This window comes from Lynx rufus, unplaced genomic scaffold (genome assembly GCF_022079265.1).
Source record: "Lynx rufus isolate CCGP_SWC_20201006 ecotype Redwood Valley unplaced genomic scaffold, mLynRuf1.p SCAF_5, whole genome shotgun sequence".
NCBI classification, from domain to species: domain Eukaryota; kingdom Metazoa; phylum Chordata; class Mammalia; order Carnivora; family Felidae; genus Lynx; species Lynx rufus.
Window position 1 is genome coordinate 74710151 of NW_025814867.1, and position 14146 is coordinate 74724296.

Here is a 14146-nt window from a genome sequence, read left to right on the forward strand (position 1 = left end):
CCACTGATAGCCATTTTGAGTAGCATCTCCACTATCAAGTGTTTAGACTAAGCCAGAAACTGTTCTTAACAGTTTTATACATATGTGTGTGTGTGTGTGTGTGTATAGTCATCAAAACAAGTTTATGAGGTAGGGAGGTACTGTTATTATTCCTGTTTATAGATGGGGGAACTGAAGTCAGGGAGTTTAACTTGTCATAGGTCACACAGCTGCTCAGAGGTAGAGCCAAGATTTGAACCAAAGCAGCTTCACATTCCAGAACTCCCGCTCATCACCACTCCACCAAACTGCCTCCACCACCATATTGTTCCGGCAATAACTATGGAAAGGAATGCCTAGTAAAGTGAAATCATCCTTGATTCTGTATACAGTAGTTTAATTATTGGAATATAAAGGACTATGATCTGTAAGGTGTTTTTCAAATGTGAGAAGACTCCGAAGAGGACACAGTGTATTTGATAATGCATTTTCTTTTCTGCCCGTGCAGAAACTATGGGCTCATCAGGCAGCAGGCCCGTGAGAGCAATGAGTCAGGAAATAAGCTCCTGACCAAAGATATGCCAAGTCTGTCTCGATCATCAACCATCCTTTGACTGCCAAGACACTACCCCTTCTGACTGCCCCCATCCCCACAAGAAACATCCAGTTCATAGACTCGCTCTCAGGGGTCACCTCCTCCCAAATCCCCAGAATTCCAAGTGCCTGGGCAAAGTATTCAGGCATCAAATCTCAGAGAGAAGATTGCCCAATGGGCAGTGAGATACTCTCTGACAATAAGGATGTAAGGGCATGTTTCAGAATTAAAGGCAGAAAATGGTATGTGTCTATCAGGGAGAACATGTGTGGACAAAAGAACTAGGGAAGGCAGAAATGTGGCAAAGAAACAGAGTGGAGAAGGAAACACAGAGGAAAGGTCATGGCAGTGATGGAAGGAAGCAAGGTCTTTCTAATCTTTTAGTGAGATGCCTCCGGTCAAGCAATTTTCTCCCAAACCTCAACAGTGTTATTATAAAAAACGGACATTACCATGGAAAATAGGTAAATAGTGTTTTCCAGGATAATTAGCTTAGTTTTACTAGAAACTCCATTAACAGAACATTTCAGGTAAGTGCAGTCTCCCTCATTACAAAGATCACCAAGGACTTGGAAAGTTTTATCTTGAATCTGAAAAAACAATAACAACAAAAAACAGAAAAATAAGATTCTTAAAAAATAAATAACCCTACAGAATTAATAAAATCAGAATCAATTCTTTACTATTAACAGTTTCAAAAGGTAACAGGTGAAATATTTTTTTAAAAAAGCCCTGTAGGAACTTTGCCCCTAAGATTCATAAACAAAGTACTCTACATAGAAATAGCAGTTAAGGTAATTAAAAGAAAAAAAAAAAAAACAACCCAGAGAACATATCTATAGTGCCATAATGCTACAGATAAATGTTCATTTAAGAATAACAATAAAAATGTGAAATAGAAATACAAATCAAATGAAGTAAAATTATCAAAATTCGGTTGACTATATTACATGTTAAGTATTCATTTCTGAGTACCTGAGGTCAAATTTGGTTTTACTATGCCAATGTCAGTAAAGAAAAAGGCCAGAACCACCTAATTAGATGGTGTATCTTTTATCTCCCCAAGATGTAGATAAAATTTATGGGTTTGAGTTATGAGTTAAGAAGATTAGCTAGCTGGAGACAGCCACAATTTTTGCCCTTGAGGAGAGAGTGCCAATAAACAGACTTCACACTTGATCTTTCAAGGAAGCTGACAAAAGGACATGAAACCTTTCTGTTTTAAAAAATGTTTTCTCACATACACACCCAAGAAAAAAAAATTCCTTCACACACAGGAAATCCATTTAAATCTTCTCTATTTTTCATTTCAATTCCCATGAGGTTACTGTGAAAGTCCTGTGGCTATTCTTTTCAAATATACGATGTAGGCTAAGGTGAAATAGGTTACAGTGCAGTATTTATATGCTGCTTCTCATCTATCCTAAGTTAAATATGACATTTTACTGTGCTCTGTAACCTACTAAAACAGCCATGTGAATGTTTGTGAAATTCTCAGGACATAAAGGTTAGATGGGGAACAGTTTTGTTTAAAGATTTACACAAGCACATTCTAAATTTGTGAAATGTAGTAGTTCAATCTGGAGTTAACTTTACCAAGGGATATGAAGCATTCCCCAAACCAGAGGTACGAGTATCAGTTACAATTCTCATATACTAAAATACGTTGACCCCCTAGTTTTTCTGAATCTCAGTTGAAGAAATTGGTGTCTCAGGGGCACCTGGGTGGCTCAGTCGGTTAAGCATCCGACTTCAGCTCAGGTCATGATCTCGCAGTTCATGAGTTTGAGCCCTGCATCGGGCTCTGTGTTGACAGTGCAGAGCCTGGAGCCTGCTTTGGATTCTGTGTCTCCTTCTCTCTCTACCCCTTGCCCACTCACACTCTGTTTCTCTCTCTCTCAAAAACAAATAAGCTTTAAAAAGAAAGAAAGAAAGAAAATGGTATCTCATAGTATTGGCAGATCCAAAGTATCCTCGATCAATCAATTTTGTTGGACTTAACGTCGCTTGGCTCATATTACAAATGATTTATTCTAGTCTCTGATTTTGTACTTTAATATATAGGAATTTGGTTGAGTTCTCACATTGTTTTTTTAACCCTTTCAGCATTTCATTTTGTCAGTGTAATGGATTCTTTTCATTGAGGGCTATCATAAACATTTTGACTAGAGATTCTCAAATTATGACCTGTGGACCTCTTGGGGTCCCCAAGACCCTTCTTGGGGTCCACAATATCAAACTACTTCATAATAATACTAATGGTATTTGCCTTTTTTAAAAATTCTCATTCTCTCATGAATAAACAGTGGGATTTTCTAGAGACTGCAGGACATGTGATGTTACTCTGATAGCTAATGAACGTGTGCTTGTGTAATCTTAGGTTTTAAATTTTCTCAGTTTATCCTACAACTCAACAACAACAAAAAACCAACCTGATTGTAAAAAGGCAAAAGACATGAATAGACATTTCTCCAAAGATGATATGGACAATTAGCATATGAAAAGATGCTCAACATCATTATTCATTATGGAAATGCAAATCAAAACCACAGTGAGATAACATTTCACACCCATTAGGATGGCTGTTAAAAAAAAAGAAAAAAAAAAACAAAACCCAGAAAGTAAATGTTGATGAGGATGTGGAGAAAAGGAAACCCTCCAATACTGTTGGTAGGAATGTAAAATGGTGCAGCCCCTACAGAAAACAGTACGGTAGTTCCTCAAATAATTAATAATAGAACATGAACATACAAACCAGCAATTCTGTTTGTGGGTGTATGTCCCAAAGGATTGAAAACAGGGTCTCAAAGAGATATTTGTCCCCCATGTACATAGAAGCATTATTCATAAAAGGCAAAAGGTGGAAGCAACCAAGTCTCCATCAAGAGACGAACGATTAAACGAAGTGCGATACACAGAGGCAATGCAGTATCATTCCACTTTAAAAAGGAAGGAAACTTGGACATAAACTATGGCATAGAATAACCTTAAAGACATTATGCTAAGTGAAATATCCAATCACAAAAGGACAAATGTTGAGTGATTTCATTTATATGAAGTACTTAAAGTAGTCGAATTCATAGACACAGAGAGCCCACTGGTGTTTGCCAGGGGCTGAGGGGGGAGTGGGCGGGGAAGGGGGCACATGGAGTGTTACTGTTTAAATGGGTACAGAGTTGCAGTTTTGCAAGAGGAAAAAAGAGATGGAAGGTGGTGGTGGTTGTACAACAATGTGACGGTATTTACACTCAAAAACGTCTAAAATGGTATATTTTACGTTATGTGTACTTTTGTAAAATATATATTAAAAATAACAGTAAGAAAAATATGCTCAGTTAAGTTTTCTAAATGGTAAGTATTAATACATGTAATTAACACAAACAAAAGCTCTTTGAGGAGTCTCAGTAATTTGTAAGGGTATCCATGGATTTTGAGACCAAAAAGTTTGTGAATGGCTGCTTTAGATGTGAATACATGCACATACTTCAGGAATTCGTTAGCTGTCTAATTCAATGTTATTTTTTTAAAACAGGTTTTCATACTTAGGGGAACCACAGCCAAACTGAGGAAACAATCAGAAAGTGTAGAGGAGGTAATTTCCCCAAATTGGTCTGAAATAAAAACACATGACATTCTCCTAACTATAGTCCAATGGCTTGGGAGAAACCAGAGTGTGAAAAAAGACCCTCCTCTGTATGAGAGAGATCAGAATTAGCTCTAAACTGTACAAAGAAAACCAGTAAGGCTTACCTGCATGCTATATGACCCATCGAGGTTATATGTGACAGCTATGGCTACATCTTTATGAAAAAGGGGGGAAAATTGAAGAAAAATTAGAAGACAGTCATAGACGGGGATTCTAAAAATCTCTTTCAACCTAAAGATAACCAGCCTTTAGGGATACCAACATCTTTTAACTCCCTGACAAGATTTTTAAAAATCTATAGGTAAGTTCCAATAAAAGTGAATTTCAAACTTTTGTTTCTTAAAAAATGGACTTTTAGCAGACTCTTAACTATAGAGAACTGATGGCTACCAGAGGGGAGGTGGATGGGGGGATGGGTGAAACAGATGAAGGAGATTAAGAGTGTACTTATCTTGATGAGCACTGGGTAATATATGGAATTGCTGGATCACTATATCGTACACCTGAAACTAATAAAACACTGTATGTTAACTATACTAGATTAAAAATTTTTTAAAGAGGGAGTTTTAGCTCTTTTAATGTTGTAGGATATTTTAGATATTTTTCTCTAAACAAGGAAAGTTAAAGTGTTAAAATAGGAAATGCAATGAATTGGGAGAGAGAAATTCTCATTTAAGACCCAAATTTGCCATCTGTGGTGTGATCACCTCTGTGATCTTGACTGTCCTTTAAAATCTGAGTCCTGATTTTCTGCCCCATTCTGACCTGTTAAATGGGTATGAGAATGTCACAGTGATTAAATAAATGTGAAACTGCTTTGTAAACTGTAACCGACCATATAAATATAATATACATTTCATATTATTTTGTGGACACAGAATTGGTTACGGACTTTGCTAGCAGATGGAAATCAAAAGCTCTGTGGTGCAGAGAATGCAGACCAAAGTCACTTCATCGGCTCCTGATACTTTAACCACCATTTTGATGCTGCCAGCTCACATCTATTTCCAGCCCTGACCTTCCTTCTCCAGAACTCTGATTAGTCATTCCCAGCTGGATGCTCTATCGGCACCTTAAAGTGAACATGGTAGGTCCAATAAATCAAATCATGTCCCCACTCTGCCTGCATTCCCTCCCGCCCTGGGAGCTCCATGACTGGCACTAGTATTCTCCTGGTCATCCAGATTTAAAACCTGTCATCCTTACCTTCTCCTTTGCTTTCCACATGCAATAGCCACTACAAAGCTGCCACATCCTTCCCTACCTGTCCTGTTCATTTCTTCCTTTCGTTCCCATCACTCAACCCTGATTCAGGCTGATGGCCAGAGGCCTGGCTGACTCTGAGGTCTTCTCGGAACTTTTTGCTTCCTGTCTCAGCCCTTCCAGCTGATGCTGCCTAGCATGTCTCCTCTATATTCAAAATACTTGGCCTGGTACTGAAGGCCCTGAACTCAGTCGTATTTCCCACCCTTCTTCTACACAGCCCTATATTACAACGAAATGGGAACATGGGCCAATTAATATTCTCCATATGTGCCTCCAGCCTTTGCCCCACTGTGCCTCTTTGCTCCACTCCCCCTTCACTGTGTCACCAGTCCCAGCCACCCCAACTGAAACCTTGCCCCTTGTTGACATCATGCTCATTCGTGGTCTTTGGGAAAAGTCTATGTGGAATGAAGTTGCTCTTCTCTGAACATTTAGACAGACTTCTGCATATAGAACACCATTATAATTCTTTCCTCATCCAGTTTTATGATGGAATAATTTTTCTCTTTATCCGTTTTTTTAAAAATTGCAAAAATAAAACCTCACAAAAGTCAAATACTGAAGTACATCAAGCAAAATGTGAAAGTCCTCTCTATTGCCCAGATATAACTACTATTGAACTCTTTAACATGTGAGCCCCTTCAAGTTTTTTAAAATGCACAAACTAGTATTTTTCTTTTATAAAAATAACATATTCTTATATATACTGTTCTGCAACCAACTTTTAAAAATTTATTTATTTTTCCAACCTTTTTTTAATTAACATGTGACATACATATCCACTTTGTCTTTCAATAGTAGCAAGTTTAATGATGATGATGATAATGATGGCAACTAATGTTTATTGACCACTTGCTATGTGACGTACAATGAGCTTTTGATGTGTTGTCTCATTTAATATCCACAACAACCCAAGGAAGTAATTACCACTACCATTCCCATTTATGGGTGAGGACACTTGATGCTTAGAGAGAGTGTGTCACTTGCCCAAGGGTCACAGACAACAGAGGAGCCAGAATTCAAACCCATAACAGTCTAACTCAAGGGTCTGCATTATGAACCACTGCACCATCTATCTTCCCAACATACTCACTTCTCCTTTGCCAGATGGTAAATTCCTTAAGGAAGAAAAGTAGGGACAAACACATCTTTTTTTTTTCTTCTTCACATTACTCAGAACATCTATTTTTTCAGAAACTTTGCAATGAACATATAAGTAAATGAAACTTCTCCACCCTATGTCTTGTCAATATCTTTCAATCCTTCTTAAGAGAAAATGCATCCACTTACACCAGATTAGGTTTTTTTTTGATTTATGAAATATGAAAAGTATTTAGCTGACATGAATGCCAATAGAATCACAGTAAACACATTGCCAGGAAAAGTCTTTTTAAGAACACTTAAAAAAATTTGAATTATAATTGACATATAATATTAAATTAGTTTTGCATATACAACATAGTGATTCAGCAACGATATCCATTATGAAATGCTTACCATGATAAGTGTATCACAGTATTATTGACTATATTCCCTATCATGTACTTTTCATTCCTATGACTTACTTGTTTTATAACTGGAAGTTTGTACCTCTTAATCCTCCCCACCATTTCATTCGCCCCCATCTCTTTTGGCAACCACTAGTTTGTTCTCTATATTTATGAGTCTGTTTCTCTCTTTGTTATTTGTTTATTCACTTGCTTTGTTTTTTAGATTCCACATATAAGTGAAATCACATGGTATTTGTCTTTCTCTGGCTTATTTTGCTTAGTATAATACCATTTAGGTCCATCTATGTTATCACAAATGACAAGATTTTCATTCTTATGGCTGAGTAATATTTCATTGTGTATATATACCACATCTTCTTTATCTATTCATCTATCGATAACCTACAGCTAATATCATACTCAATGATAAAAAGCTGAAAGTTTTCCCCCTAAGGTCAGGAATAAGACAAGGATGTCCACTCTCACCACTTTTATTCAATACAGTACTGGAAGTCCTAGCCACAGCAATCAGACAAAAAAATAAACAAAAGGTATTCAACTGATAAGGAAGAAGTAAAACTGTCATTATTTGCAGATAATATGATACCATATATTGAAAATCCTAAAAACTCTCCCAAAAAACTATTAGATCTAATAAGTAAATTCAGAAAGTTGCAAGATACAAAATCAACACACAAAAGTCTGAATTTTTTTAAAGTTTTATTTATTTATTTTGAGAGAGAGAGAATGAGAGAGTGAGCACATAAGCAGGGGAGGGGCAGAGAGAGAATCCCAATCAGGCTCCCTGCTGTCAGCACGGAGCTTGATGAGGGGCTCAAACTCATGAACTGTGAGATCATGACTTGAGCCAAAATCAACAGTCGGTGGCTTAACCGACTGAGCCACCCAGGCACCCCCTACTGCATTTCTATTCACTAATAATAAAATAGCAGAAAGGTAAATAAAGAAAACAACCCCATTTACAATTACATCAAAGAGGATAAATTCTTTCATATATTATAGGGCAACTGACCTTATTCCTCCCTCCCTTAGTTATCTCTAGACCTCCACAAGAGAACCTTAAACATCCTCTTACCTATTTTTTAAATTAATTAATTTCAAGTCAGCTCTATGCCCAACATGAGGCTTGAACTCATGACCCCAAGATCAAGTCACATGCTCTACTCACTGAACCAATCAGGTATCCCATCCTCTTAATGTATTTAATAAGGTATGGAAGTTTAGCATGGTGCAGTGTTAGATAAGTGCATACACCCTGGAGTATGGGTTTGAATTCTGTTCCACCAATTACTTTTGTTATGATTTTAAGAAAATTATTAATCTCTCTAAACTTTGGTTCCCCATTTATAAAGTTGACACTAATAACAACACCAATTTCATTGGTTTGTTCTGAAAATGGAAATTAAATAATCCATGGAAAGAACTTAATAGCTGGCATATACCAAAAGCTCAATAAATCTTAGCTATTATTGTTACTACTGAGGGTAGGGCAGGATTCTGTGAAGCATGGCCACTAGCAACCAAGTAAGAATATTTGTCAAGCCTTAAATATTTAAAATACTTGATAATTCTCACTGAGATCATTAAGAATTAGTTCTACTTTATATTCATAAATGCTTCTGGCTTCTTAAGACTTCCTGTTTGGTGTACTCACTTATTCAATCATGGTTACTGTTAATTAGCATTTATTAGAGACCCACCAGAACATTTCTGAAAATTATTACATTCAGGCCTGGGTTATTGTTGAAAAATAACTACCAAAAGGATGTAGTGAACAGCGATCATGTTGGTTTTCAATAATGTATTTATTTTTTAATTAAAAAATTTAAAAATTTCCAAGAAATGCAGCATAGTTCAAAACACTGCTAAGTGCTTCAGTGAAGATCCATACCAAATAACACAGTCGGCTCATCTGAATTTTAATCACCAGTATGATTTTCTGTTTAATTTAGGTTGAAGAGGTCAATGAAACTTTACTGCTGCTGATACTTACATTCAGTATATAGGAGTCTAGAGTAAGATAATCCCAGATTTTGTAGGGTTTGGTTTTTAGGATGAAATGAATAAACACACTAGTATAAAATGGGTATTAGTAGATACTAGTGGATGTTTGCAAACTTTCTTTCCATGTACTCAGTGCATGGAAAGTAATGCCCATCTAGGTTCATGATGAAAAAATATCTCGAGCTTTAGTCCAATCAATTTAGATGAAAAGGGGATTTGCTAAAAACTGAGTGCATGTCTACACAGAGTTGAGATAAAGAAGATTCTACTTTGTCTGGGGGTGGGGGAGGGGGTTCCCATGAGCGGCAAGAAGATTCTGTTCTACCTGCTGGGTACATTTTTATAATGGAGCATTCACAGTTTAATGACACCTCACATTCAAGGTTAACTAGCTCTCTCGGCTCTGACTCTGCACCCATCCTGTTTCCTATGCAAACTGTCCAGAAGCAGAAGGGATGCTGCTATCATGGGATTCTGATCCCTCTGGTACGTTGTTCCAGCCACAAATTTATAAAAAATTTAAAATTTTAGATGTTAGCCTCTCCTGGCTTCAATTACAATAAATCAGTCCCACCCTCAGCCTACTCAAATTAGTTTGCAGTCAAAAATCAATTTTCCACTGGAAAAGTAAAAATAGCACAGGAGTCAAGGTCAGAAAGGCTGGATGTCAATCTCACTAGCCTTGAGTAAGTTCCTTCACCTTCTCTGCCTGTTTCATCAGCCATACATGGGTATGATAGGGATTCCCCCTTAATTAAATTATAGTGAAGTTAAAAATTTACATGTGATCAGGTACTTAATGAATCATAGCTTCTTAGTAACCCTCTTCCACCTGAAACAATGCCTGAGTGGTGGGTAATCCTCCCTACTGGAGTGGTTTTGGATATTGTTTTTCTTATTTAAAAGTAGTACATTCTTGCTGAAGAAAAACTGCAAAGCAAAGAGAACAAAGAAGGATGATGGGGGTGGGGATGGAGGGAGGGAAATCCCCTTAAATCCTGCTACCCAATGGTAACCTCACTAACATCGTGGCATATTTCATTTCAGTCATTTTGCTATGTATATTTTATGACATATTTTTCAAATATTTACAAAATACAGAAAAAGTATAAAGAAGAAAAATAGCACTAATGTACCACCTGAGCCAATCAATTCTAGTACTCCTTCCAATGGTTAGGCTAGGGAGCTTAAAAAATGTAATTGACCGATCATGTCTGGGCTGAATCCTTTTTTTCCAGATAAGTGATGTATTTCTATAAAGCACATTTCTCTTTTAATAAAACATTACTTACTCTTTTTACCATCCCTGAGAGTTATGTTTCTGGTGTAACAGGTATTCAGTCTTCTTCCACTGCTGGATGCAAAAGGGGAGTACCGATCTAGAAAAACAATTAAAATTCAACAACAAATTTACAAACACCAAGCCTGACTTCATACCTTTCAAAAGAAAACATAAAACACCTGTCCTACACTGGCAGCTCAAATGTGTCTTCTTTGTTCTTCTCATTGCTCTAAATTTAAATTAGATACTTTAATTTACATCTCAGAAAAGGTTATATGAAAAATTCCAGCTTGGCTAAAATCAGAGTATTTGCAGCCCAAGCTCTCTTCCTCTGGGGGCACAAGCCGCACAGTGGTCTCCCCTTCTTGGGCAACTGCGTTCCAGGTACCAAAATCTCCACCACTCACACTTTTCTTTTCACTTAGCCTCTTTGTGCGTCACTCGTCCTGCCCACAGGCGTGTCTGTTGGACAATATCCAGGAGCTACGGCATAGCTGAACTGAAGCAATTTATTCTGAAGTTCATGTGTGTGCCAGTATACATTATAAAAAGGAAGGAGAGAGTAAGAGGATGCTTGATTGTAACAATGCTATATTCAGGCTTAGGAACACTGTATGGGCATATTTGGAGGCATTTCATTTAGAATTGTAAAAGGACAAAATGAGAATAGAGCACACATCTCCTAAAGATATAGTTATATATTTTAAGCTCTCAATATAACTTTCTTGAATGAATCTAGAAATTAAAGATCCTAATAAAAAAATCCTATAATAATCCTAAAAATAATGAAGAGATAAATGGATTAATTTTTCTTTTTTCCTGTTTGCTCCAAAGCTCAGAGTTAGCCTAAAGTATATATTTTGGAGCAAGTTTGGGAGAGTTCAGATTTTGCTTATCTTATTTTATGTTTTGCATTCTTTCAGATTAGCAATCTATTTCATTTTTTAAGTTTATTTATTTTGAAAGACAGAGAGAGTAGAGGAAGGGCAGAGAGAGAGGGAGAAAGAAAATCCCAGGCAGGCTCCACATTGTCAGTGCAGGGCCCAGTGCGGGGCTTGAACCCATGAACTGTGAGATCATGACCTAAGCCAAAACCAAGAGTCAGACACTTAACTGACTGAGCCACCCTGTGTCCCCAGATTTTGCTCAGTTTAGAGGGAAGAACATTTTAATGGAGAACTGACTGAAACTGTAATAAGCTAATGAGTTTTCATTATGAATTTCTAGCTTCCTGAGGTGTTAGGGAGAGGTTGGGCAACAACTCAGTGGGGAAGCTGAAGCAGAGATGTGTGCGCGTGGCAACCAGGATGAATCTCTGCCATTTTCCTTCCCATGTTTAGATCCTCTGATTGGAGGAAGTGCCTAGGTCTCTAGTTAGACAGAAATTTGATCACAGAATGGAAAAGGAGAGGAGGAAATAACTCAACAATAAATTAACAGGTAATGAGAGTCCCCAGTGCTCTGTCTTCAGTCCCCAGGACCAAGGAAGTTGCGGTAGGTACAAGGATACAATAAGTAGGCCCTTGAGAAGCAGCGAATTAAGAAAGCTTTGGAAGGGGTCAGCACAGGGTACAGGAAGGACCAGCGTTTGGTTGAAAAAAGAGCCCCAGCTCAACACTATTAGGCAATTAGTTAAGTTACATTTAATGGATTAAAAAAGTGTTTATGGATGCATCCATGATACGTGAATGTACTTCATACTAAAAAACCACTTAGCAGAGGACAGTGTCAACCACTGAGAGAAGAAAAGGGACACAAAAGTGTCATAAAGAAAGAAAAGCACCTCCGATGATTATTTATAAAATCCTGACAAGCAGAGGAAAGAGAAAAGCATTCCATACCTTGTGACTGAATTTTGAAAACATCAGACATAGCTTTCTCCTTGAGGATGAGACCCAGGGCTGCCTGGCATAAAAGCTCTTTGGCTGTGGCCTTCCGACTGGGCAACAGTTCTTTGCGGTGTTGAGGGATGAAATCGGTGTGTATGTTCCCAGCCTCAAACTCTGGGTGGCCAGACAGGCTAAGAAGGAAGTCAATGTTGGTGTGCAGTCCGACAATCTAGGAAGAGAATAAAGCCCATATCCCCAGTGAGTGGGAAAAAAACATTTCCCATAGAAATTTGCCATAGAAATCTGTTCTTTGTACTAAAGATATTTCACCAGGGGCAACTCTTAAGAAAATTGAAAAACCTACTAAGGTACCACATGGCGACAGGACAACTCGTAAGGAAAACAAAACAAAACAAAACAAAACAAAAAACTCACTTCACCAATACTATGTACCTGGACTTAACACTTAAAATTAACATTTTACAATACATTTAAAAAAAATTTTTTAATGTATGTTTATTTTTGAGAGAGAGAAAGAGAGAGAAAGAAGGAGAGGGGCAGAGAAAGAAGGAGACACGGATTCTGAAGCAGACTCCAGGCTCTGAGCTGTCAGCACAGGGCCCGACGTGGGGCTTAAACTCACAGTGAGATCATGACCTGAGCCAAAGTCAGACGCTTAACCAACTGAGCCACCCAGGTGCTCCACAACACATTTTAAAAGTAGTAAACTACATTTTATTCTTTATGATAAAGAGGACATAAGAGATGATGGTAGGTTAGGTAGTGTGGAGACATTTAATTGCCTCAGGCTATGTAAGTGATAAATGTTAAGAAACTTATATGAGATTTATTTGCAAGATACTGAAGACTTGCTGCTCAGAACACTCCACAAAATAGGAAAACAGAGCATAGGATTTCTATACTGAGGAGGGGACAGGATTAAATGAGCTCAAAGGAGCTTCCTTCCAACGCTAAAATCCAAATTTTACACATTGATATAAAAATAAAAAGGTATACATTGAACCTAGATCCATCCAATAAATGGGGTCAAGGGTAAAACCAGCTATCTGAGCCTTGGGTCCATTCATATATTCATTTAATAGCCATTTACTGAGCACCTTTTAGGTGCCAGGCCTTGCTCCAGGTACTGGGGTCATGACGAAGAACAAAACCTCACAGAGATAACAATATCTATAAACAAATATCTAATATGACATCAAGTCATATGAAGAAAAATAAGGCTGGTTAAGGGGAACGAGAACAGCAAAGGGTCCTATTTTAAATAAGATCACCTGGTTTCAAGCTACACCACAAAGCTGTAGTAATAAAAACAGTATGGTAGACTGAAACAAAAACAGAAATGAAGATCAGTGGAACAAGTGGAAATAAACCCACACTTATATGGTTAACTAATCTATGGCAAAGGAGGCAAAAAACCATCTTTTCAATAACTGATATTGGGAAAACAGGATAGCTACATGTAAAAGAATGAAACCGGACAACTTTCTCATACCACACACAAAAATAAACTCAAAATGTATTAAAGACCTAACTGTAAGACCCAAAACAAAACTCCTAAAAGAAAACATAGGCAGTAATCTCTTGGATGTCAGCCTTAGCAACATATTTATGGATATGATTACTGAGGCAAGGGAAGCAAAAGCAAAATTAAACTACTGTGACTATACCAAACTAAAAAGCCTTTGCACAGTGAAAGAAACCATCAACACAATGAAAAGGTAACCTACTGAATGGGAGAAGATAGTTGCAAATGATATGCATGATAAGGGATTAGTATCCAAAATATATAAAGAACTCCTATAACTCAACACCAAAAAAGCTAATAATCCAATTAAAAAGTGGGCAGAGGACCTGAAAAGACATTTATTTTTTCCAAAGACATACAAATGGCTGACACATGGAAAGATGCTCAACATCATCCATCATCAGGGAAATGCAAATCAAAACCACAATGAGATACCATTTTACACAAGTCAGAAAGGCTAGTATCAAAAAGACGGTAAATAACAAATG

At 37.3% G+C, this 14146-nt stretch overlaps 1 protein-coding gene across 4 annotated transcripts in view; it reads right to left on the reverse strand.

The window, feature by feature from the left end:
• Positions 1–14146, reverse strand: part of MCCC1 (methylcrotonyl-CoA carboxylase subunit 1) — a 58128-nt gene that overhangs the window by 4075 nt on the left and 39907 nt on the right. For 3 of the 4 annotated variants that reach the window (XM_047099183.1, XM_047099182.1, XM_047099185.1), the window contains 4 exons: positions 12125–12341; positions 10294–10380; positions 4325–4374; positions 1027–1164 (listed from right to left, as the gene is read on the reverse strand). In XM_047099183.1, the coding sequence (XP_046955139.1) occupies positions 1027–1164; positions 4325–4374; positions 10294–10380; positions 12125–12341 (492 nt within the window). Of the gene's footprint in view, positions 1–196; positions 1165–4324; positions 4375–10293; positions 10381–12124; positions 12342–14146 lie in introns of those variants that run through there. The other variant, XM_047099184.1, reaches the window with a different exon arrangement.